Here is a 26,680-nt window from a genome sequence, read left to right on the forward strand (position 1 = left end):
AAAAGCTGAGCATCTGCTTGGTACACTGTCCTACTTTTGTAGACCACGTGATGGGAATAAATCCCTACCAACATGAACTCATTCTGGAAAAGGAGTGAGACAGCAAACAAGATGAATAAGCAAAGCACAAAGAATATTTAATGGCAATATATACCAAGGAAGAAACAGGAAATGGCTGGGTAGATGGCTCATTGGTAGAATGTTTGCCTTTATGGGCATTATTTATGGGGCCCTGTGTTCAGGTCCAGCACTGCAAGAAAACACACACACACACACACATACACACACACACACACACACACACACACACACATAGAGTGAGTGAGTGGGACATTGTAAATCAATATGAGAAACAAAGGCAGAGGGGCAGCAGAGGCTGGCTATGGGCAACCTAGGTCTTTGCTGCTTCTAAAGAATTTTAAGCAGGACAGTGACATGAGATGGTTTTAGTAGGCTCACCCCTAATGCTATGCAGCAGTTAGAACCAGTGAGACAGGTCAAGAGGGCAGCAACAAACAGGCATACAAACTGAGTACAGAATCTATGCAGGAGACGGTAGTTGTCCAAACCAGGAACCACTGTGAGAAGATGGGTAGGCAGAAGCTCCCTGAGGATACTGCAGGTTTCAGATGGTTTGTGCTTTCTAGGCCAGCTTGGCAAGTGGCAGCCAAACACACACAACACTGAAGATCAGGTGAATGGCCCTGGCTATAAGGATGCCGTGAGATTCGCCAGCACATCACCGCTGTTTAAAGGCATGAAACATGGCCCCTCACGCTTACAATTAAAGAATCTGAAGGCAAGAGATGGCCTTGGCCTCTTGCTCATTCTGGGTGGTAACTAGAACGGTGTTAAAAATGCTGTTCTTGATGTTTTTTTTTTTTTTTAATGCGTTTGAACTTTTTTTCTAATAAAAATGAATTAATAAACTGTAATGCCATGCTGCTCCAGGTTGCTGATGTGTTCTGTCATGAGTACTTCTGCTCTAAAGCGTGGGTGCTGGCAGTAAGTCTTGGGAACTAAGTTCAGATTCCTCTTCCCACCAGCCCAGGCTCAGTGTGACTGGGTCAGCTGGTTTCATTGGGCTCCCAGGTCCCCAGGAGGCAACTAGCAGCTGGCCCTTGCTTTCTAGGGGTTCTTCTGTGGTGGATGTGTAGGATCAGGTGGCAGGCACACAGCCCCTGCTTCCTTTGACTGAATTGTACCCCTTATATCCTATGCCTAGTCCTATATAGATGGTCAGAAATACCTGCCAAACAGGACTCTCTACAGAAGGTAAACTTGACCTCCCAAAAGATAGGAACTACTGTTAGGAGTACCAGGTGTGGTACCAAATACCTGTCACCCCAGCATTCAAGAAGCTAAGGCAGGAGATCACAAGGTTGAGGCTTGCTTGGGTTATGTATTTAAAAAAAAAAAAAAAAAAAAAAAAAAAAAAAAAAAAAAAAGAGGAGAAGAGACTGGGACTGGGGAGATGGTTTTGTAGCCAGAGTGGTTACTGTGCAAGTAAAGAAACACAAGTTAAAGTCCTCAGCATCCACATAAAAAGGTGGGCTCTAGGGCTGAACATGGGGGTACATACCTTAATCCCACTTGGGAGGCAGAGACAAGAACGTCTCTGTGAGTTTGAGGCCAGCCTGGTTTACATAGCCAGAGCTACATAGAGAGACCCCAGACTCAAAACAATAACAAGGATAGGCTGGCCTATACATACCTGGAACCCCAATACTGTGGGGCAGAGATAGGCAGATCCCAGACCTCACTGATCAGCCAGCCACGCCACAAGGGTGAGCTAAGTGTTCGGTAGAGACCCTGTCTCCAGGCAGTAAAGAAGAAAGCAATAGAGGAAGCTACCCATTGTCCTCCACATGTGTGCACACAGGCATACACACCTACATACTTACACACATGTGCTACACACAACACCACAAACAATAGAAGGAAGAAAGATTGGAAGGAAGGAAGGAAGGAAGGAAGGAAGGAAGGAAGGAAGGAAGGAAGAAAAAAAAAAACAAAAAGAATTGTTTTTAGGAGAGCTAGGGAAAAATGCATTCTATGATCTTCAAGCTATGGGACTCAAACTAGCCTGAGCTTAAAGTAGGGATGGAAGAGACTCTGATTCCATGAGCTATATTGCTTATAGCATCCTGCTCAGAAAAAAAGAGGCCTATGGTATGAGCCTGAAACATACAAATACATGAGTAAAAGCTGGGAGTGTGGCTGAATGGCTGAGCTCTTGCCTAGCATGCCCAAAGCCTTGAGTTTCATCCTTAGCATAAGAGGTAAGCATGCGTGCGCACCCATGTGTGAACACACACACACACACACACACACAACATGGGTGGCTAGACCAACTGCCAAGTCCTATAGGTAGGCGGTAATGACAGTATTAATGGTCATTATATTAGTGCATAGTTTTGTGCCAGGTCCTGAACAGAGTGCTTGGGAGGCCACTTCCTGTTCTCTCATTTAACCTTCATGACAAAACTTATAGGGTTAGCATTTGTATGAGTCAGACATTGCAGACGGGGAAACTAAGGCACAGAGAAGTCAAATAGGATGCCCCGAGTCATATAGCAAAGAGGGAGCAAAGCTGAGATTTGAATCCCTGTAGTAGGACTCTGCTCCCAAGGTTTTCCTGGCAAGCAGAGATGCTTTAGGACTCTGAACAAAAGCCAGAAAAGACCACTCAGAGGCAACTCTTTTCATTGAGCCATTTAGTCATCACTGACTAATGGATGTTTATTGAGCACCTACTTTACAGAAGTACTCAGTGTGCCTGGGCTGGGCAACATGACGTTTAAGAAACCACAGCCACTGCCCTGAGATGCTTGTGGTCTAGAGAAGCCAGTTTTCCTGCAGTGTCATAAAACCGCTGGCTCCAGCCTGCTCCTGGGAAGATGCTCATCAAGAGGGTCCTGCAAGCCAGATGTGGCCACTCCAGCCTGTTATGTCAGGACTCTGGAAGAATGCAGGTTCCATGTCATGGGTGTACACTGAGAGATCCTGTCTAAAACACAAACACTCAAAAATTAAACGAGAATCGTGTATGGTATCTCAGGTCGGTAACTGAAGCACTTGGGAGACTTGAGGCAGAAGGACTTCTGTGATTCTGAGGACAGCAAGTACCAGACCAGCCAAGGCTATAAAGCAATACCCTATCTGAAGGAAAGAAAGGAAAGAAGGGAGGGAGGGAGGGAGAGAAGAAGGGAGAGAGAAAGAGGGAGGGAAGGAGAAAGGAAAGAAAAAAAGAATGCCAGTAAGGTGAATCAATGGGTAAAGAAACTTGTGGCCAAGTTTAATGATCTGAGTTCAATCCCCAGGACCCACAGGGTGGAAGGAGAGAACCCACACCCAGACGTTGTCCTCTGACCTCCACATGCACACTGTGGCACATACGAACACATACATACAATCAAATTCAGAAACTACAGAAACCAGGAAAGCAAAATGGGACCGTTGCCAGGACAGCGGGTTGAGGAGCAATAAAGAATGTGATAGCAAAACACCAGTGATCTGTTAGCAGCAATGGGAAATGGCAGGGGGGTGGGGGCTGGCGGGAGGCACCTTTAAGGAAGAGGGAGGGAAGTAAATACGGAAGAAGGAAGGGAGTGGGTAAATAGCAAAGATGTCTGACAAACGCCACAGGGAACCATATGATCAATTATTTTTAAAAAACCTATAATATACACAATTCTCTATATAAAATATAAATGTATAGTTTTAATGAACTTTTCCCATCTGGGTTGATGGTCAGTGCTCCCTCTAAGAGCCAAATACCACCTAACAAACCCTAATACCAGATACAAGAAGTTCCCTTTGAGTTGTTAACCAGAGTTGTTCAAGAAGCTCCTAAAACATACAGCTAGTTATTGTTGCCCTTGGCAAGAAATGGAAGATAAGTTCCCTATGGCTGAAGACACCATGTAATTTAGAAACAGAACCCAGACACCCCTGAACTGGAACTGACCTGAATGTTCCCTCCCTGAGGATTAGTTTCATGGTAGCAGAAAGCACCATGTAAGCTTCCAAAGGAAGGAGGCAACCAACTGTCCTACCCTATGACACCTATGAACCACACCAACAACCAGCATGGCATGATACCCCTACTGGTGCAGTAGTGGTACACACATCTTGGTGGTAACCAACAGCTCTCTAATTGGACTTAACAACTGCTCAACAAGAGAGAAACCATGCCTAGTTCTGGCACATAGCTAACTACTCAGTGCTAGTGATGTCATAGCTATTGGAGGGGAATCTATAGCCATTAATTTATTAAACCAGCACAATCCCTAACAACAATCTAGATGTTTGTTCTTATATTCACTGTACTGCCTGATTTTGTGTGTCAACTTGACACAAGCTGGAGTTATCATAGAGAAAGGAGCCTCCCTTGAGGAAATACCTCCATGAGATCCAGCTATAATGCATTTTCTCAATTAGTGATCAACGGAGGAGGGCCCAGCCCACTGTGGGTGGTGCCATCCCTGGGCTGGTGGACCTGGGTTCTATAAGAAAGCAAGCCAGTAAGCAGCACCCTCCATGGCCTCTGCATCAGCTTCGGCCTCCAAGTTCCTACCCTGTGTGAGTTCTTGTCCTGACTTCCTTTGATGAAGAACAGCAATGTGGAAGTGTAAGATGAATAAACCCTTTTCTCCCCAACTTGCTTCTTGGCCATAGTGTTTTGTGCAGGAATAGAAACCCTGACTAAGACACCCCCAAGTGTGGTCTTCACTCTCATCGAGTAAACTTCTCTTTCCACCAGAAAACTACAACCAATCAAAATGTAGGATTGTGGAACCCAGTCCCAATGAATATATTTACAAAACACTCTGGCACCTAAGGCTCAGGGAACATTGTGGAAGAAGAAGCAGGAAGATTGTAAGAGCCAGGGGATCAGGGAGTCTGTGCCATGATACAGTGTCTTCTAATAACATTAGAAGCTATACCCATTAAGTCTCAGCAACACGATTACCCAAATGTGAGCTGAACAAGGAGGACACCAACAAACATGCCGAACTGCATGGGGGAAAAGAGGCCATGAGGCCTCAGCTTTACACAAAGAACCATAGGTAACTGAGGAAAGCTGGGAGCAGAGCAGGTGTCCTTTCCCAGGGAAGAGCACACCAGTTGGTTGTCCAACAGGCACATCTCAGCTCTGACAACATACATGCCAGTAACATCATATAGACTGGATGGGTTATATTTAGAAACATATGTGTATATGCTTATATAGATATGTATGCAATGACAATTAATAAAAAAAGAGGCCATGAATTTAAAGGTGAGTGAGGGTAGGTATGGGAGGGTTGAGAGGGAGGAAGTGGAGAAATGTTACAATTATTGCCTCAAAAATTTAATAATTAAAATACATTTTTAAAAAAAACGGGGCAAAAGGAAGGAAGGAGGGGAGGATGGGAGAGATAAACAAGGTTTGCATAGAAAAACTGGTAAAAGCAAACATGGGGAAGGGGTTAATGTCAAGATACTAGACCTTTCTTTGCTATGATTGGGTGATAGAACCCCCTGCCTATTCTTTGAGTCCCAGATACGTCTCTGTAGCATTTTCTGCCTCAGAGAACACGTTGTGACCTTTTTTTACCTGCATGGCACAGAAGTGACAAACCCAGTCACTTTGTGCTGTGTAAGAGGTGGCATCAGACACTTCTTTGAAGTATCCCCTTTTATTGTTGGGAGAAAATTGTGTGAATGGAATTACATATGAAGTCGTAGTCCCTTCTGGGGACGGAGATATTCAGGAGTTGGTGGCTCAAAGGAGTCAAACTGCAGCGTAAAACAGGAGCTGCTGGGCACAGCTGCACACATCTGTAACTCCAGCATTTTCAGGCAAGAGGATAAGAAGTTTGAGGCCAGCCAGGTCAACTCTAGACCCTTGTGGGGCAAATGCTGTGTATTTACGTGTATCCCCCACCCTGTAAGAAGGTCTAGAACTCAATCTTCAGATTCTAAAGGCTTCTAAAATCCCACAAGGAGGTAAAAGTTTCACTTCTCCAAAGATATGCTTATTTCTGTAGAAACTTTTTTTTTTTTTTTTTTTGAGAAGATGGCCCAGATGTGGCGGTCTGCAGGACTCAGCTGTCTAGTTCCATGGGGGTCCAAGGATCAAACTCAGATCATCATGCTTGGCAGCTAGTGCTGTCTTGCCAGCACAACATGTATTTCTGTGTGTGAGTTGAAGCTATGCGTCTAGTCATTTATCTCCTCAGGGCGGATTTGTTTCTGCTCACTAGCTTCCATCAGGAGCTGAGACCCAGAGGATGGGCAGAGCAGTAAGCCAGGCATGGTATGCTCTTTCTCAGGCCCAGGACCAGCTTGGACATGGTTTAGCCTGGACCAGACCAGCAAGTTTCAACCTGCACAGCCCACGAATTAGGAAATATCAAAGTATTAAGGGATTGGCATTTACTATTGTCAATCGATTTACCTTGAGCAACATCTCAACATCATCCAAAGAGGAAACAGTTGCTGGCACAGGTTGCAACGAGCTAAGAGAGATGGCTTAGATAGGTAGAGAAACCTGCCTTGCACTCTCTGGGCTTGTTCCATGGGCCAGGCCCTTGGTGGCATTCATACCTACTAGAGGCAGGGAACACTGTGCCACAGACAGGCTGGGGAAAAACTCCTATTGTAGGCCCAGAAAGACTGTGAGCAGCCACAGGCAAGCATGCAGCTCCTGAGCTGGACTGTGCTCCTGACATTCTCAACCAAAAGCTCTGTTTTTAATCAGCACTGGGTCCCCAGCACCTAACACAGTGTAGTGCAGGCCCTTGGAAAGTGAAGAATAAAGAAGTGTCCAGTGCTAGACTGTGGGTGCCTGCAGGGACCATCTCTGCACCAGCACGGTGTCATCTCTACTTCTGCCACGGACTCCTGATGAGTCACTAGATATTCTCAGCTCAAGTTCGTGGCATCCTGGGTCTGACTGAGGCCTGACTGATGGAGATGAGCTGAGAACGAGGAGGAAGTATCTACGTGGGTTAGAGCCAGGATACACGCTTCCCCTTTACTGAATGGGAGAACCACTTTTTATCAGAGGCTATCAGCATAACCACACGCTGGACACTCGAGAGTGAGTCCATCTATCCTTTGTTCACTTTCCAGTTCATGTCTTCAGTCATCTGTTACGTCATCCGACTTGTTCATCTATTCATTCCTTCGAGCATCCAGCATCCACAAACCCTCATGCAAGACTGGGCAGGTGCAGAGCCGCTTTAGCACATGGATAGATAATCATATAGCAGAGCAAGTAACATGAGACATGTGCACACATCTTACCAAGGGACACACATGGCGGGGTGGGAGGGAGGGAAGGACGGACTGACAGACAGACAGACAGACAGAGGGGTAGGGAGAGGAGGAAGGAGAGACAGACACACAGAGAGAGAGAGAGAGAGAGAGAGAGAGAGAGAGAGAGAGAGAGAGAGAGAGAGAGAGAGAAGAACATAGGGCATCCCACCACCTACTGGGCACTTTGCACCCTATGAAAGGTAGATAGCTGTCTTATCAAAGACTGGAGTTGGAATAGAAGTTGGGACTGGCTAAGGACCCCTACCAAGTCTTCTCTTCTTTCCCTCCATGTGTGGTCTAGAAGGAAAGGTTCCAAGTTCAGGTGGATACATCCCCCTGCTTTCCCATCTTCTCGTCTATGATGAGGCCTTTAAAGACCAACCATGGGAAAGAATGACACTCAAAGCCTAGGCAGGAGTGGCCCCAGGAAGAAGGCACAGAAACGGCAGGTAACTCTGTGCAGCTGGATGTGTGTGGCTAAGAACCCCAGCTGAGTGCCACAGGAACCTCACATTGCTTCCTTGACACTTTGGCAGGTAAGCAGGTGGGGCACCTAAACGACCAAACTACTCTACCTGCCCTCTGCCCTCTGCTGCCTGCCCTCCCTAACCCTGAGCATCTGTGCAGGGCGTCTGGCCCCAGGGAGAGGTGGGGTGAGCTGTAGTCCACACCTACACAACTATAAAGAGGGAGCCTGCAGCAGCTGCTACCTCAGCCTCCCTTTCTTAGCCGCTCACACACCTGGACCATGGACCCTGGGGAATGCACGTGTATGGCTGGTAAGTAAGGAAGCCCCTTTGGGGGGGGTCTTAAAACTTTACCCTTGTAACCTGAAGGCAGCCTGTGGGACTATTGGAAACCCCTTTACTTAGGTGTTATGGATGAGATTTATCCTGAATCTGTAACCTTTGGGAAGAGCTTGCACTCTGTTGGCTCCCAGCCAGATTTGCTGAAATGGATAGTCCTGGTCCAGGGAATAGCAAAGGAAGGGACCTGAAAACCTTAGTTCTTCTAGCTGCAAATCCCTAGTGGCAGCCACCAGAGTAGGGAACGGAGCTATGGCCCAGAACCTGGACACTTGGTTTTGGTCTTCAGCTGCCGTTCATTCACCAACACATCTGATTTATGGGCCTCAGTGTCCTCCTTTGCAAATTGAGGTTACTCATGCTGGGTGGCTCCCATACTGTGGAGTCTGTGGAAAGGCTAAAATTAGAAAACACAGGGAGATGCTTAGAGGCTTGGCTGAGACCTCAAGTCAGTAAAAGCCAGTTGCGGTGGAGCATACTAGCGCTCGGAGGCTGAGCAGCAGGAAGAGGATCCCGTGTTCAAAGCCATTCTGGGTTGCTTGGTGCCTGGAAGAATGTTGACCATAAGGAGGGAGGTCAGGGTTCAAAACTGTCCTGTGTGCTCTCAGCCTTGAAAAAATGGCACCTAAGAGTTTCAAATGCATCCTTTATCCTGAACAGTAGAGGTCTGTCCCCAAAACTTGGAAAAGATACAGAAAATTCTAGTGTTCCGAAACCGAATGTGGTAGACAGGATGAGTTGAGAAAAACAACAAAGTGTTGAGTCTCTTTTATGAAATAAAAACAAGGTATGGAGCCTCCTGGGATCTCTGTGCCCCCTTCTGCTTTTCGTTCAGGTTTGCCATCTGGCCTTGTCAAAAGGAGGTTATGAAATTCCTTGATGGTCGTCCTTGTCTGGAGTTGGCCTTGTCTGTTAGTTCTGAATGGACATCTGTATCACCTGTATTGTTTTGTTTGTTTATTTGGTTGGTTGGTTTTTTGAGATAGGGTTTCTCTGTATAGCCCTGGCTGTCCTGGAATTCATTCTGTAGACCAGGCTGGCCTCAAACTCAGAAATCCACCTGCCTCTGCCTCCAAGTGCTGAGATTGAAGGAGTGCATCACCACTGCCCGGCGATCACCTGTGTTTGTAAACTACTGATTCTTTCCCCTCACCCAGAGTTATATAAATGAACCTGTTTAAAGGCTTGGGGTTGGGAATACATTTTCACAGGTAATCCCGGTTCAAGCCCCCAGTCCCCATCCATGGCCTGTCACTAGAACCACTAGCCCATCCAGAGCCCTGAGTCACGCTCAGCATCAGCAACACCCTCTTGTCTCACCTCCCCCATATCCTCCTCCCTCTCCCCCGGACCCCCCCCCACACACACCAAGAAGAATCTGTAGCAGTAACCTCATGCTCACCCAGTCTCTGTCCTCTCTCCTAGGAGGGATCTGCATCTGCGGAGATAATTGCAAATGTACAACCTGCAGCTGTAAAACCTGTCGGAAAAGTGAGTATCGGCACCTGGACGCTGCCAGGTGCGAGTGTCCCTCACTGTCATTATCTACCCCATGAGGGTAGTGCAGGGGTTCTGGGAACTTTTTCTCATCCAGAGGGATATGATATGACATCCAAGGAGACACCTGGGACAAAGCTCCCCTGGGCTGCAGCCCACCCAGCTCTAAGGATACCCATGGTATTGGTTTTGTCCAGCCCAGTGAGGAAGAGGATAAAGCCTTGGTTTGGAGTAATAAGCCCTAGCTTCTAATCTTATTTCTGTCATGGCTGTGACATTTGAAAAGCCCACCGTCTGTCTGGGGCTCTGATGGACCCTAGAGGACCTCCTAAATCCCTTCTTGTTCCCATATCCCACAGCCTCCTGGCCCAGGGTTTTCTGCTACTTCCTCTAAGGTGTTGGCAGGAGGGTGAGAAGTAAAGAGCCTCGGCTCATCTGTCCATCTCCTAACTTTTTCAGGCTGCTGTCCCTGCTGTCCTCCAGGCTGTGCCAAGTGTGCCCGGGGCTGCGTCTGCAAAGGGGGCTCAGACAAGTGCAGCTGCTGTCCCTGAATCTCACCTATGGCACTGGGAGAGATCCCGGGAAGTGACTACATAGTACCTGAGTCAAGGGATTGAATTTGTATAATAAGTTGTGCTTTTTATATGTGTGCCCACATGTGAGGCGGGTGACGTTCTTGGAGCAATAAAGTTTCCATTCACGGCTGTCTGGTGGCTCGGAGCATTGTTTAACCCTAACGCTAACCAAGAAGGACCAAGGAGGGCCGCCTCTATTGCAGACCCTCTAGCTGCCCGCTGGAACCCCACCTGCAGGTGGCTGCTCTCATTTGGTGCTCACTTTCCGACGCTGCAACTGTGCCTGGGCCTTTCTCCTACTTTACAAACACAGGGCAGCCATGAGTACAGAAGAGCTCATGGCCCTGGAAACAGGTTCTAACCAACACCAAGCAAAACCCAGCATTTCTACACTGTCTTCCAGAAGTCTACAGTGGCGCCGAGCTCACAGCTAACAGACTCTTAGGCTGTCTTCCTTATCCCATGTCGTGGTCCTCAACTAGAGCTTTCTGCGATCCCCACTCAAAGAAACATTTTGTTTTGGAGATAAGGCTTCTCTGTGTAGCTCTGGCTGTCCTGGAACTCTATAGACCAGGCTAGCCTCAAGCTCAAGAGTTCCACCGGCCTCTGCCTCCTGAGTATTGTGATTAAAGGTCTATGCCATCACCACCTGGGGCCCAAAGAAACCCTCTGAGTGAAGGTCTGCCATGATACAAGTCAGTCTTAGCCTGACTATCCTGGCCTTGATCCAGGTGAATTCACTCAGCAAAAAGCTTGTGATTCTGAGCTCTGACCAGTCTCGAACAGAACCTGTATGTGTGTGATAAAAACAACAGTTGCAGCACCAACACACAGTCACAGTTTAGTTACTTGGGCCAGCACCAGGTTGGGGTGACAGACACATATGCCAGCAAGGAGAAAAATGGTGCAGATGAAAATAATGTCCCCCAGAGATTTCTTCCGACCTGGGCCGGTTCACCCCTCCTTAGGTAACCTGGTGGTCCCCCGCTTCCGGGAGGTCACCATATTGATGCCAAACTTACTTTGGGCACCCGATTGGCATAGCCCACTACAGCCCAGAACTCCTGGACTCAAGCAATCCGATCCTCCTGTCTCAGCCTCCTGAGTAGCTGGGACTACAGGCGTGTGCCACCGCGCCCGCACCCCCCCCCCCCCCCCCCCGCCACCTAGAGATTTCTTAAACGGCTTTTTAGATGAACTGCTGAACTACCTGGAGATGTCACGGGGAACAAATGACCACTGTGGGTCATTTAAAATATAGCCCTCAGTGCAGCACCAGGTAGAGCCCAGTCCATGACATGTTTTGCATTTATGCCGAGAGCCAAAGCTAAAGCCTTCCTCTCCACAGTCCCTGGGCACAGAGGCAGTGACAATGCAGCCAAGGGTCGCCAGGCAGCTTCAGGCACAAGGAGGATCAGGATGAACTTCCAAGGACTTGGTGCTGAGCAGTCTAATTCTCCCGCCCCCGTTGCTGTTTAGAAATCACCAGGAGTCTCCCTGGGAAAGTTTTCACGCTGTGCCCAAAAGCAAGCTGTGCTGCAGAATCAGCATCTTGGAACAATGGAAGGGGCATGGCCTTTGGCACCAGATATTTGGCACTGGATATTTGGCACCAGATATACCACTTCTGTCTGTGTGGCCTTAATCAAGTCATTCACCATCTCCAGGCTCAATTTCCTCTTCCATCCTCTGTAAAGTCCCCTCCCAAGGATACACAGAGAAACTGTGGCAGAACACCCATGCACAGAGAAGGCTCCCCGTAAAGAGGGCTTTCTCTGTGGACAAAGACTACTTTTGGCTTTTATTAGTCTCCAAGAAAGCCCCTGACTAGTCACCCTCCAAGGCTCTGGAGCACCTGCCAAGGACAGGGTGTTGGGAGTTACACCCTTCAGGACCAGGCAGGCTGTCTCTGGCAAGTAAGCTGGCTACTATTCCTGCAGCCAGGGCCTTCTCGTCTTGCGCAAAGGCCAACAGGTTAGCCATATTAACCTCTTTTCTTTCTAACACACCTTCAAAAGGGAGACTCGCCCCTCCAATTCTCATTTTGACAATAATACCACCAATATCATATAGATGCTTACTATATACTGAACACAACCAGCATTGTGTGAAATGGTTTTAAAACGTTATCTTACAGACCTTTCACAATCAAGAACCCTTCAGGGCCAGACAGTCATTGCTACTAGAGCACCGGCCTTGGAGGGTCCCTCTCTGATTACCCCCTCCATACACTGAGAGTCTGGACCAGTGACACAGCTCAGTGGGTAAGCGCTTGCCACATAAACCTGATAACCTGAGTTTGCTTACCAGAACTCACACGAAGGTGGAAGGACAGAACTGACTCCACAAACTTTATCCCCTGACCTCTACCCATGTGCCATGGCCAAGCATGTATACCATATCTCCTTTTCCCCCTAAACATACACTAATAGACAGACAGACAGACAGACAGAGGTTTTTTTTTTTTTTTAAAGAGTCTATGAACCTAGATGTGGTAGTCTGTATACCTGCATACCTCTAATCCCAGATCTATAGGTCCAAAGTAGGATGTCCAAGCGGGATTCATTCAGCCCCACGCTACCCTCTAAGCTCATTTCCCAACTTCTGGACAATATTTTGATTACCTGGGATCTCAGAACTCAATTTCAGGATTTGTCTATGACCCCTTCCTCATACCTGACCTTCCTGAGGGCAGACCCTGCACGGCTATCAGTCTCTTGAAGCCTAGGCCTGCAGGATGCTCAAGGGTAGCTGTTCTCCAGGCTGAGGGTGAGGGTGGGGTAAGGACACATTAGAAATGTGAGCTTTGCTGTCTACAGAGAGCAGAACAGGCTGGGGTGGGAGGAAGGGGGCATGGGATGCAGACAAGTCTCCTCTTTGTGTTTTTGCCTCTGCCCACTCCAAACGCTAGGGGCATTTCTACACTAACAGCCATAGAAGAGAATGTTGTCCTGAAATTTGATCTCCAAATGAGGCAGTCAGTGGCTGGCTCTGCATCATAAGACCTGTGAGGGGCAAGACAGGGACTTGGTCTGGTCTGCCTGACTGAGGTTAATTCCCAAGTTCAAAGAATAGCTATGAGAAAAGACAGGGGGCAATGTCACATGAGTGGTCCCTGCATGGCTCAGTGCTTTAGAGAGCCCCATATTCCAGCTCACAAACCCTGTTTGTTACAGAATACAGGGCAGCCTCTATCACTCGGGAGCTGATGTTTGCCTGGCACTGTGTGAGCAAACAGCTCTGATGTCTGCTCTTGCTAATGCTATTCAGGACCCAGGAAAACACCCCTCTATCTCCTGGCCTGAATCCTCAAAACAAAAACAGGATCTTTGGACATCAGTAGGGTTCATGGATTGTTCAGATACCAGTGTGGGAGACACCGTCTTCAAAGTTCAGGGAGAATGTTAGTGGTGGAAACGGCAGAAAAGGAGAATCAACCAGCACGTTAGTTTATATTTCCCACAAAGCAAGACTGCTATTGGTTGTTGGGATGGTTTCAGTGAAAATGGCTCTCATAGATTCAAATGGCCCTCATATATTTGAATACTTGACCCCCTAGCTGGTGGAGCTGTTTGAGGGAGGACTAGGAGGTGTGGCCTTGTTGGAGGAGGTGTGTCACTAGGGAGCAGGCTTTGTGGTCTGAACCAATCCTAGTGTCTTTTCCTCAGCCTGGCAGTTGTGTCTCAAGGTGTGTGTTCTCAGCTACTGCTCCAGTGCCAAGCTTGCTTGCCTGTTGCCATGCTCTCTGCCATGATGGACTCTGATCCTCTGAAAATGTAAGCCTTAAATAAACTTCTTTTTTCCCCTGGAAGTTGCCTTAGTCATAGTGTCTTATCACAGCCATGGAAAAGCAAGTAGGACAATGTTACATGCTATCATTTTCTGTTAGTGAGATCCATCCAATTCCCTCTTTTTTTTTCTTTGTATTCTGAGAATGTTTAGGACAGTATGGGAACTTCAGAAGTTGCACAGGAATATTTGCAGTGCTAAGCAAATCGTATCACTCACAAAAATGTGCATTATTTGTTAAATATGTGCATATTTAAATGCTATGGAGAGATGTTTGTGGGCCCCGATATGAAACTATTTTAAGTCCCAAATCCCCAGTGTAATGGTACTAAGACAGGGACTTCAGGACACCATGAGGTAACGAGGGTGGAGCCCTCATGATGAGATTAGTGCCTGTCTTTAAAGAAACAAAAAGAATGGATGGCCGGGACTAAACACTTTCAAAACTGATAAAAAGAGTGCAAAAATAAACAAGCAAACCTATAAAAACCGAGAGCCAGATGGCAGGAGAGTGTCTGGTGAAGGTCTAACTTCCCTTACTTGTGGATAGCCATTTTCTTCGTGTCTGCTACCCATGTGGCAGGTCTACAGCAAGATCTATTCATCGTAGTTTCTGTCTCTCCCTACTTCTCTACTCACTGACCCTTTCCTGGCCCAAACAAAGCAAAGCACCTAGAAGTCCTCCATAGACTTCCTGGTTGCTCTGTTTGAGCTGTGACTTTCCCTGTCCCTTGTTTATTCATAAATGTGGTTCAATTCATTCTGACATTTCAGAAATACTCAAAAGTCTCTGCTCCATCTGCATCCTCCCCAACCAGGCTGTTCTTTGTCCTCCTTCAGGACAAAGAATGTTCAGGAGGGTGTTCAGGAGGGAGAAATAAATGAATGGGCTCTCTGCTGTTACCTTAGTCAGAAGTATGAGCTAAGGCTTGGGTTGCATAGTATTCATCCATGCCCTACATGTCTTCCATTCCACAGGAAATAGACTCAGAGACTTGAGGGAGTCTTCAAAATATAGTTAAGACTAGCTGGTGGAAAAACCTGAAGCTCGCAAAGCTGACTGACATGGGACAAAGAGGCAATTGTTACATATGGCCCTAGGGGTAACACTGCAGCTTTCAGAAAAGAAATGCCTAGAAAACAGAACTTAGGTCAAGGAACCAGAAGAGACTGGAATGTGGCTCAGAGGCAGAGCACTTACCTAGCATGCACAAGGACCTGGTTTTCAGCCCAGAACTGCTCAAGAACTCAACATGGTGGTCACCTAAACAGAAAAGTGTTGGGTCCTAAGGCTGCTACATCTTGTGTTCTTGTGCTGTCTGAGGAAGACAAGGGCTGTGACAGAGTCTGAACCCCATCAGGCCCTGGTGGACTCTTCATTACAGGCCCCAAAGGGGAGTTAGGGGAAGCTCCAACCCAGAAGCCAGTGAAGCTGGTAACCCTGAGTCCAATACCCAACCATACCCAAGCATGTTTGAGGGTATGTTCCATCTCAGCCATGGTGGGTAGGAATCAGGAGAGCCCAGAAGGCACTAAGTACCCCTGAACAAGGCTACTGGGAGGATCCTTCAGCACAAGTTCTGCGGGAGACAATTTAAGAGAGAAAGGAAAAAATATACAAGCCAACCAGATCCACATAAAGATTTAAAGACAATTAAGCAGTTTACATGAAAGAACCATAAAATGTTCTTCCCGTTTGATCTTATGGCTTAACTCCAGGGGCTCTATAGCACTGGCCTGGTAGACAAAGGTGCTTGCCCAGCGAGATGGCCTGAATTTGATTCCAGGACCCATGTGGTGATAAGAAAACCAACCCCTTGCCGGGCGGTGGTGGTGCACACCTTTAATCCCAGCACTTGGGAGGCAGAGGCAGGCGAATTTCTGAGTTCGAGGCCAGCCTGGTCTACAGAGTGAGTTCCAGGACAGCCAGGACTACACAGAGAAACCCTGTCTCAAAAAACCAAAAAAAAAAAAAAAAGAAAGAAAGAAAAGAAAACCAACCCCTGCAAGCTGTCCTCTGACCTTTATGTGTAAAGAATGGGATGCGCACGCGCGCGCGTGCGCGCACACACACACACACACACACACACACACACACACACACACACACGGCTATTGATGAGAAACCACCAGAAAACAGTTATGGAGTTATGGTTATGTTGTAAACATGCAGGTTACACATTATGTAGTAATCTTTCTTTTTTTCTGCTTTTTAAAGACAGGGTCTCAGTATATAGCTATCCTAGAACTCACTAAGTAGCTTGGGCTGGCCTTGAATGTACTCTGGTCCCGGGTGATGACCCTGAACATCTGTCTCTGTCTCTTGAGTGCTAGGCTCATGCCATTGAGCCTGTTCTTTTGGGGAGGAAAGGGGAGGAGAGACAGTTTGCTTTGTTTTTCAGGATCTTGAATCCCTGAACTCCAGTGAGACTCCTGCTTCAGCCTCCCAAGGTGCCAGAAGCACAGATTGGTCCTTACAGTGTTCCCTGAACCAGCCACACAGAACACAAAATACAGAAGTGAAATATATTAAAACGTCAGCTGTGTTTGTATTTGGATCACAGATAAAAGAAACATATGTTTGTGGTTGTCTTCCTTTTAATTTTTAGAGACAGGGTTTCTCAGTGTAGCCAGAGCTGTCCTAGAACTCACTTTATAGACCAGGCTGACCTCAAATTCACTGAGATCTGCCTGCCTCTGCCTCCTGAGTGCTGGGATTAAAGGCATGCGCCACCACGCCAGGCTTATTTATTTGTTTGTTTGTATAGGTGTTTTGCCTCTGTGTATATGCCACTTTCATGCCTGGTGGACTGGAGTTACAGATAGTTCTGAGTTGCCATGTAGGAGCCAGAAATCAATCCAAGGTCCTCTGGAAGAGACAGTGTTTTTAACCACTGAGCCATCTCTCTAGCCTTTTGGGGGGAATTTTGAGACAAGATCTTACTATGTATAAGTAGTTGGCCTTGAACTCGGGTACTAGGATTAATAGACATGGGATTAATCACACCTGGTTCAAGTTTACTTTAGAAGGAGAGGAGAAAGTACCTGGAATTGAAAGCATCTTGGGAAATTTTAGAATCTGGACCATTTGACTATGGTAGCCCCAGCCTTGCTGTCCGTCTGACTTTGCACATCAGTGCCCCAGAGATTTTTGTTCACTTTCTCTTACTTGAACCCAAATGTCCTTGTCAGGGAGGCATGGGTAGATATGACTATCTACGTCTGATAGATCCTAAAGCTGCAAATTGGTGACAGACTAGAGCTTGCATGGCATGTCTGGTTCCCTGGTCCCTTTCCTTCTGCATTTGATCTCTAACTCACAGCAGGGCTGTTAAGAATAAGGCAGTGTCTCTCAGCCTTGGTGCTGATGATAGGAGCCAGACAATCCTGTGCACTGTGGGATAGCCCTGAGCACTGTAGGATAGCCCTGCACACTGTAGGATAGCCCTGAGCACTGTAGGATAGCCCTGCACACTGAAGGATAGCCATGTGCACTGTAGTGACCCTGGCACTCAGCTTTCTCTCAGCAGCAGTATCAAACATCATTTTACCACCACAACCAAGGCTGATGGCCACGAAGGGTTCCAGATGGAACTAAAGGCAGTAGGTTCTACAAGACAGAAAGGCCAAAAAGCACAACCAGAAAGCAAAAGACTGGGAAGGGTTTGCCTACAGTACATAAAGACAGAGCCAGATCTATTTCCAAAGCAGTGCCCTCTCCAACAAAAGGAAGTGTGGGGTTTTGTTCAGGGAGCCTGTGCATATTCACACGGGAGAGCACTTTGGAGGCAGGAGCCTTATAGAGCATGCTCAGTTTAAGATGTACTTACTAGCATGCTAGTTTAAGGTCATGGCTCAAGAAGGAAAATGGGAGATATTCCTAACCGTGCTCAGCTCAAGGCCATGGTGCACACATATGAACAGTTAACATGGAGACAGGAACGCTTCTGGGCACACTCAGCTTGAGAGCTAAAGACAGAGGATGGATCAGTACTGGGCATGCTCAGCTTCTTTCTCCCAAAAAGGGTTCTAGGTAAAAGCAAGCAAGGGACACGTTAAGGTGCATTAACATAGGAGGTTGCCCCTAAAGGTGCCTTCTCACTTAGCTGTTGTCAAACCAAGTGGGGCAAGGGAAGGGAGGATGAGGCAGTCACCCATAGGTGAGGATCACTGAAGTAAGGTGAGATAGTGTGAGAGGGAGCTTTGATACTGGGTCAAGCCCTGACTCCGTGCCTGGGAAGCTAATGAGTATAAGAGGGGAGAGGAGCTGGGCAGTGGTGGTGCACGCCTTTATCCCAGCACTTGGGAGGCAGAGGCAGGCAGATTTCTGAGTTCGAGGCCAGCCTGGTCTACAGAGTGAGTTCCAGGACAGCCAGGACTACACAACTACACAGAGAAACCCTGTCTCAAAAAAAAAAGGGGGGGGGGAGGAAAAAGAGGGGAGAGGAAAGATTGTTGATGGTAAAGGCCCTGGGACTGCCACTCTAGGCAGACTCCTGGGAGCATTTATGTTACTATGTGCTTTTAAATTGTTTTGCTTTGCTTCACTTTGCTTTTGAGATTGGGTCTTGCAATAGAGCCCAAGTTAGCCTTGAACTCTCAAATCCTCCTGCCTCAGTCTCCCAAATGCTGGGGTTAAAGGTATGTGTCACCACACTACATCTGGCTTCTACATGTTGGTTTTTAATGAAATAGCTCCCTTCTCACCTAGACTTTGGAGTTTTGGAGAAAATGGACATTATCTTATTCATCATTATACCACCTTGGATGGTATCTGGATTAGAGCAGATGTTGTGCTGGTTTTGGACATATAACTGAATGCAGATGATTAAAGCAGATATTATAAGCCTACCGTGTGTCACTCATTAGGAAAAACAAGATGGTGGGAGCCCCATGGTAACCTTATTAATCCACACTGAATCCATTCTGACTCTATCCATGGCCTAGCCTTTAAGGACCCTGTAAAAGACTGGCTCCCAAATCACGCTGTGTTCTCGCACCGACTCACTTGATACCCATGGGACTTGGATATACGTAGAAATGAGGTGGTCTAAGTTCTGTTGCCGAGACCACACTGTTAATGTAGAAATACATCACTTGTCTAAAGGGGATACAAACTATTCTGGAGCCAAATATAAGTGACCATGTCCCAGGAACACAGATTTAGGTCACTCCAGATTCTACGTTCTAACCTGGAAGCTGTTTCCTGAAGTTTTTATAGAACAAAAAAAGCCGTAAATGACCCTTTTCAAATACATTGATGAAAACAGAGACAGGCTGTAGCAAAATGGGAAAACACCTGCTCTAGGCCTCAGATGCTCCCTGATGACACTTTACGTCTGAGCTGAGGAGAAGCAAGTGGTCTACTAAGTTAATACATTAAAAAGGATGTTTTGTGCGTTCCCAAACTATTTACCTAATGGTCACAAAGCTGTTAGATCAGGTTCCTAAGAGGGAAATAAACGGTCGTTAAGAGGGTTAACTCACATCTTTCACATGCAGCTTTCCTATGTTATTTAGAGCCACACAAAGGTACCCAGCTGAAAGGATACAGGAAGAGCAAAGCACTGACCTAAAGCTGATCGGATCTATGGGACTTCAGACTGGTGGAGACCGCACTTCCCTGCCCACTGTCCTTTGAGAAGCACCTGACTTTAGTTATAATCACACATCAGCTGACCTAGTGTCATACTGAAATTTATTTTTAAAAGAAACCCTGTGTCGCTCGCTGCCTTTTGAGGAGACACTGAGTCATTTGGCAGAAGCAGGGAGTAACTATGGAGACAAACACCGAGAAAGAAACTAAGTTCTAACTACCAGCTGTGACTTCCTGGTGTTTCCCCCTTGTCCCTCTTCTGGCTTCTCCAGCCTCCATGTGTTAAAATGGCGGAGCTGAGGCAGCGTGAGAGAGGCAGACAAGATGAGTTAGTACCAATCTGAATTTCCTTGATACAGCCCGAGAGATGGGTTCAGAAAGCAACAAGTGATTCCGGGTTAATTTATACCATTGTATCATTTGCAGAAGTTGGAACCGGATTTGGAGTCAAGAGTCAAATTCTAGCTTTACTTCACTCTTGTCGTGTGACTTTGGCCAAGATCCAGGCTGTCTCTGATTTTTTAATCAGGTAAAATAAGAGATACCTAGGGCATGAGTTTCCAGGAGTCAGAGTTACTGCTCCAACCCTAAGTGAATAACAGGCCAGGCAAGGAGGCAGGAGGAACACTTTAGTAACTCAAGGATAAAACCTCGTATACATCAATAATCTGGTGACAGGCTAGGCATGGTAGCACACGCCTTTGATCACAGCACTCAGGAGGCAGAGGTGGGAGGAAAGACCTCAGAGTTCAGAGATAGCCTGGTCTACAGAACTAATTCCAAGACAGCCAGATATACAGGAAGAAATCCTGTCTCAGGTAACAAAAACAAACAAACAACAACAAAAAACAAACAAACAAAAAAAACCCAGAAATTTTCACCACCATCATCATCACCACCACCATCATCATCATTTGGTGCCAGATGGAGAGTGGCCAAAATGACTAGAATTCTGGACCCAGTTGTTACAGCTCACAACTGGCCTAGGCTTACAACCTGGCTCCCAAAAGCTAAGAGCTGGGTCCTTAACATAGCAGAAGGAACCCTGGGCCAGGCTATGGAATGCCTGGAGTCAAGAGCCTGCTACACAGGGCTGGAGTTCTGATGGTTTTCTCTATGGGAACCACATACAGAGTTATGTATGGCCAGGCCATGGGCTAAGAGACTGGATAAATAGAATGCAGAATGCATCAACACAAATCTATCAGGGCAGACTGAGGAGCGCTGGACTTGGACTTAAGTCCCAAATCTGCCACTGGGACAAGCCATTTAATTTCTCCCGGCCTCAGTTTCTTCAGTTACCAAAATTCCACCATTGAAAGTCCTCACAGAACTGTGTAGCATGCTTAGGTCCACATGATATTCATACAATAGGGTACCTAGCATACAGTGAGCTCCCCACAGTGGCGCTTCCTTCATGGAAGCCATTAGCAGTCATCTGGTAAACCTGTGTGAAAGCAAACTAGGGTGAGGGTTCCTGAGTCCACAGAAGTACCTGTTAGTACTCCTCACCCCAGCTCCAGCTGTCCCATGGACAACTGTTCTCCAGCATTCATTCCATTTACACTCCAGATCACCCCGAGGGAAGACTTCATTTGCAGATAGGCAGATGTGCAAGCGCTCTTTCGTGTGAACATCGTTTACCGAGTTTCCTGAAACCCTGGCCAATGGCTCAGTCCCAGGATAGTAAACTGGGAAACTCTCAGAATAAAGAAATCTTAATCCAGCCCCAGATCAGCTTCAGCCAGGGTGTGGGACTCGCCTGGCTCCGTATACTTTTGTGAGATCATCCGGGTGACTTTCCATCCTGGTAGGTGTGAGCCCGACTGTTCTCCACCCCCCAGCCTACCTGTTTCTGCTTGTTGAGCCCAGTCTACCTGAAAAGGTAAGTTTCCATAAGCTCCTTTATCCCAGATTGCTGGGAGAGCTTGGAGTGAAGCCTGCTGTGGATGACCCATGGACACACAAGCTTATGCCTACAGACCCGTATTCCAGAAGCACAGAGCTTAGTCTATGAAGCAGGGGTCACGTAGGACATGCTTGTTTCTAACTGGTCAGAGCCAGTGTGGCTGGAGCTCTGCCAGCTCATTTAAAGTCCCCAGGAATCCATAAAGTGGTGATGAATAGTATTATCACTTTCCCTTGAACCACCCAAGCTACCAATATGTCTAGTGAGTCGTCCAGTCGCAGGACAAATGAACCCAGTGAGCAAGGCTTCCTCCATTCCTTTCCTTATTCACTAAGTGTGTCTTGGCAAAATGCCTTCCGTACAAGCATAAGGACCTGCATTCAATCCCAAGCACCGACATTAAAAAGCCAAAGGTGACAATATGCTTCTGTCATTTCATTTCAGCATTGCGTTGAGGTACTGGAGGCAGGAGAGCTCCCAAGGCTTGTTGGCCAGCAAGCCTTACCTAGTCAACCAAGCTGTATAAGCCACGGAGGTCCAAGGCCTAAAGCAAAAAAAGTGTGAGGCCCGAGCACTGTTGGGGGCCGACTTTTAGCAGAAAGCGGCTATCAGCTTTGCAGCCATCTTGAGCCATATACCCTGACATGAGACTTGGATTACAATAGCCTACAACAGCTGAGCACACTCCGATAATCTTGGTTTAGATACCTTGGGTGTGTGAGAGTAAAGGTGTGTGAGAGTAAAGGTGTGTGAGATTAAAGGTGTGTAACTTAAGAGTGTGATTTAGAAGTGTAGAGATCAGATTTAGAGACAAGACCTAAGGGCATGATTAAAGGTGTGACCAAAAGGCATGGCTTAGAAGTGAGACATATAAAGGCAGACAGAAGACAGAACAGAGAATCAGACAGGAGAGAGAGAATCAGACAGAGAACAGAGAATCAGACAGGGTAAAGAGAATGAGACACTTCAGAGAGTACAACTTGAAGTAAGAATTAGGCATTAGGTAGCAGGCACTTGAAAAAGAACTTGGAAGAAGTAACTTGGAACTTGGAGGCACTAGGGACTAGGAACTAGGGACTAGGAACTTAGGACTTGGGACTTGGAGAGAAGAAGAGAGACTGAAGAATAAACGGGATTGAATCACACTCTGTCTGGTCTCCCTCCATTCTTCGAGTCCGTCCTCACTCTCTCTCTTGCTGAACCCCGACCCACGGACCAGAGCCGGCAGCTTGAGCCGGGATGCAGTGGCTGCCAAACGCGGGCAGCCCTGGCCTCAACGTTTGCTTGGGCCGCAACATTTTTTGGCTCCCGAACGTGGGACTAGTGCGGTTCTCAACATTTTGGCCTCCTGAACTTGGGCTAGTGCGGTTCCCAACAGAGCACAAGTAGGGCAGATGGAAACAAACTCAAAGCCAGTGCTGGAGTTGGTGTAGCTTGAGATCTGAATGACTCAGCACCATTAGAACGAGCTCCAGCTCCAAGCTCAGTGGCACAGGAGGGAGACACACCATCTCTTCTCTAGGTCCTTCTCACCCTCTCTCCCTTTTTTCTTTCTACCTTCTTCTTCTTCTTCTTCTTCTTCTTCTTCTTCTTCTTCTTCTTCTTCTTCTTCTTCTTCTTCTTCTTCTTCTTCCTCTTCCTCTTCCTCTTCCTCTTCCTCTTCTTCCTTCCTCCTCCTCCTCCTCCTCCTCCTCCTCCTCCTCCTCCTCTTCCTCCTCCTCCTCCTCCTTCTCCTCCAATGAAACTTAACCTCAAGGACCACAGGTATTGGTCCTACAAAGAAAAGGCTGGAGAAAGAGCCCAGTTGGTAAGCACACTTGCTATGCAAGCGTATGAACTGGAGTTAGGATGTTTAGCATCCATGTAAAGGTCAGGCATGTCTGCACATGCTTAGTACCCCAGCACTGTGGGGCCGAGACAGGGAACCCCCAGCCTGCCAGCCCCACTGACCAGCAAGCTTCCAGTTCGGTAACAGACTCCATCTCAAGGCAGTAAGACAAAGAGTGACAAAGGACACCAGTGTCCTCCTCTGGTCTGTGTGTGCATGTATACAGGCACATACCCCAACACACCCCTCCTTGGCCAAGCCATTTTGAAGGCCACTTGTCCAGCTCAGGTTTGGAATAGAAGCTCAATTCTGTCTGATGGACAATTACAGCAGGGCTGGGTATCTCACCCCTGCATCCCACCACATCCCACCCACCCGTGACAGCCTAAGCCTGAGGCCAAATATGGTCTTACGAGTTTATTATCCCAATACTTAAGAGATTGAGGCAGGAGAGTCCTGAGTTTAAGGTAGCCAGCCTGGGCTAGAAGAGGATTAAGAGTTTGAGATACCCCAGTCTCAAAAATAAATAAAATAAATAAAAATAAAGCCGGGGCTGGTGGTGTGCACCTTTGGTCCCAGCAGTTGGAAGATAGATGCGGCAGGAATTAAGAGTTTAAGGTCTTCCTTGGCTGAATAACAAATTTGAGACTAGACTGGGCTACCTAAGACCCTGTCTCAATAACAAAGAAAAGCAACCTGGAACTGCCTCCAAAGAGACACCCTAGGGGGTGTCTCTACAAAATTAGTCTGGGTTAAGGAGGTGTTCAGGGTCCTGTAGAAGGGTTTTATAGGAAATATTGGGCCAGAAAAGGCCACGTGTCTCCCACCAAGCTGCAGATGTTGATCCCTTAGGTCTCCGCTCTCCATCCTTCTTCAGAGATCTTGGGAGCACCTTTGCTGCTGCTGCTGCTGCTGCTGCTGCTGCTGCTGCTGCTGCTGCTGCTGCTGCTGCTGCTGCTGAGATAGTCAGCAGCAGGCTCACTGCTCAGCATCCCGTTTGGACCAAACTGATCAAGACTTCTGGGATAAAAGGGAGAAGAATCTATGGGAAAGGGCAATACTAATTTGCCTCTCAACTTGCAAAGATGGTACGGGCGCAGGCACCTTCAGAGAGACGGCTGCAGTAGCAGGGAGTGGACAGCAGGCGGAATAGGCTACTTTGGTCCTATTCCGCTCAGCGGTGACTCGGAACAGCTGCCGCAGTGCACACACAGAGAGAGCAGGCGCTGTGCGTGCACAGGGGCGGACGCCAAGTCGCTGCTTGAGCGCCCCCGCCTGAGGCTATAAAAGCCTTGCCACCTGCTGCCCTAGCTACATAGCGCATCTGCTTGCTCGGAGGAACCAAGCTACAGTCTCTTGCGGTTACTGGCCTGGATATGGACCCTGAGACCTGCCCCTGTCCTTCTGGTGAGCCCCTTCCCCCGCCTGCAGCACTTTGCCCTTTACTGGCAAAGAACCCACTCCTCTGTCTTCACTCAAGGACATTTGGGGGAGGAGTCCCTCCCCCTACCCCCATCTTTAACCCTGTGATGGTGATAATCTTCATTTAGGTATGGGGACCCGGGTTTCCCTAGTATAATCCTTCGTGTGCTCTCTTAGGTGGTTCCTGCACCTGCTCGGACAAATGCAAGTGCAAGGGCTGCAAATGCACGAACTGCAAGAAGAGTGAGTGCACCCCCCCGCCCCCACCCCCGCCATAACTTCCTGCCGCACCCACCCCACCCCCACCAGACACTATGAAGCAAAGCTTCCTGCAGGAGACCTTCAGATACCGAGGCTATTACAACCGATGTTAATTAATACAGTGTAAGAGGGGATGTTTTGATGAATTTCCAGAAGCTATCAAAAGGTAGCCGATTTGAGAGCTGGGCCCCTGCTCAAGCCCTCCACTCTTTTTTTAGGTCCTGGGGATCCCCAAGGAAGAATGGAGGAGGGTCAGATTTAGAGGTGAAGTGGCTTGGCCCTTCTCAGGCCTGGTGGGTCTCCTCAGTTTGCTCTTTCCGGATCTCAGCAGTGTAGAGGTGGGGCCAATGCTGCCTTCTTAAGTGTGGCTATGCATAGATTCCCACGGATTTGCTGGCCTCAACATTATCCCTGCCCCTCCCCTGCTGCAACTCCCTTCTCAGTACCTTTCACATTGGCTTGCCTTCTCCTTGAGACCTAACTCTCCCTCTGGCCCAGACCTGAGCCCAGTATTCCCAGGGGACTCCTAGTAACCACCCAAGAAGCTGTGGGCTAGTTATAGGGTGACCCTCTACAGAGGCCCCGGCAGCCACTGCAGCACCATAGATGCTGAGTCAGACCTAGTGGCAGGATGAGGGGAGAGCCACCTGTCCTGGACAAAGCCTGATGACTCTTCAGTCTCCAATACTGCTTTCCCTCCCCTTTGATGGAGACAGATGCCGGCATCAGACTGGGCACATACACACACACACACACACATATACACACACACACCCATTTTATTTACAGGCTGCTGCTCCTGCTGCCCTGCTGGATGTGAGAAGTGTGCCAAGGACTGTGTGTGCAAAGGTGAAGAGGGAGACAAGGCAGAGGCAGAGAAATGCAGCTGCTGCCAGTGAGGACTCTGTCCCTCCCACACAGCCCATGTAAATAGTGCTGGGTGTCCCTGGTGGGGCATGGCTGTTGTCCCCTTCCCTGGCTGCCTGCTCCAGGGTATGAATAAATCCCTTGCACAGCATGAACCCAAGACTGGTCTCTTTTTCAAGTGGGAAGGATGTGGAGGATGGGGGGGGGGGGGCTCCATGGAACATATCCAGCTAAAAGTAGAAGCCCGAGATTTAGGTTTCCACTTGTTTGGGACCCGGACAGAGCCCTGGAGGCAATAAAGACCTGCGTGCACCCATACATATGTGCACGCACAAGCACACACACAGATACCATCATGTGACACTCCATTCTCCTTTGAAGTCCCGCCTAAGCTCAGAGGGGGAAGATGGCGGGCCAGGCCCGAAGAGAGGTTCTAGGTTGGTTTCTGTCCAACCTAGAAACCTCACTTTATTGTCTGTATAGAGGGGCTACAGGGAATTAAAATCAGACTCTAGCATCAAACACTTGTGATCTCTGGAATGTTCTAGTTGCTCCTACAAAACTGCCAGCTTTCATATATCGAAGGAGCATCCAGGATGCTCCCCCCCACTCCCCACGGGCTTTATCTTGGCGGAGCTGAGTCTCCAAGGTCACCCACCACCTCCAGCAGCCAGCTTGCTCCCCACACAGATTGCTCAGCCCCTTTCAAACTCCATTTGGTTTGGCAGTTTGTCTACAACTCCCCACCCCACTTCCCAAGGAAAAGAATGGTAATAAGAACTTGCACCCTTAGTTGAGATGGTCAGTCCTTCATAAAGAGAA

The 26,680-nt window shown here is 47.8% G+C and overlaps 1 protein-coding gene and 1 non-coding gene across 2 annotated transcripts; both read left to right on the top strand.

Annotated features, from left to right (window-relative positions):
* Positions 1 to 7,986: 7,986 nt before the first annotated feature.
* LOC117723421 (metallothionein-4) lies at positions 7,987 to 10,317 on the top strand. Its single transcript, XM_034523039.2, has 3 exons — positions 7,987 to 8,087; positions 9,540 to 9,605; positions 10,071 to 10,317. Exons 1-3 carry the CDS (start codon positions 8,057 to 8,059, stop codon positions 10,160 to 10,162), a joined length of 189 nt encoding a protein of 62 aa, XP_034378930.1. The 5' UTR covers positions 7,987 to 8,056; the 3' UTR covers positions 10,163 to 10,317.
* Positions 10,318 to 24,520: 14,203 nt separating this feature from the next.
* On the top strand, positions 24,521 to 26,013 carry LOC117723214 (uncharacterized). The gene is made up of 3 exons (XR_013104844.1): positions 24,521 to 24,715; positions 24,908 to 24,973; positions 25,781 to 26,013. It is a non-coding gene; the product is annotated as an uncharacterized LOC117723214 (transcript).
* The last annotated feature ends 667 nt before the right edge of the window (positions 26,014 to 26,680 follow it).

Source organism: Arvicanthis niloticus, chromosome 18, assembly GCF_011762505.2.
Source record: "Arvicanthis niloticus isolate mArvNil1 chromosome 18, mArvNil1.pat.X, whole genome shotgun sequence".
Lineage (NCBI taxonomy): Eukaryota > Metazoa > Chordata > Mammalia > Rodentia > Muridae > Arvicanthis > Arvicanthis niloticus.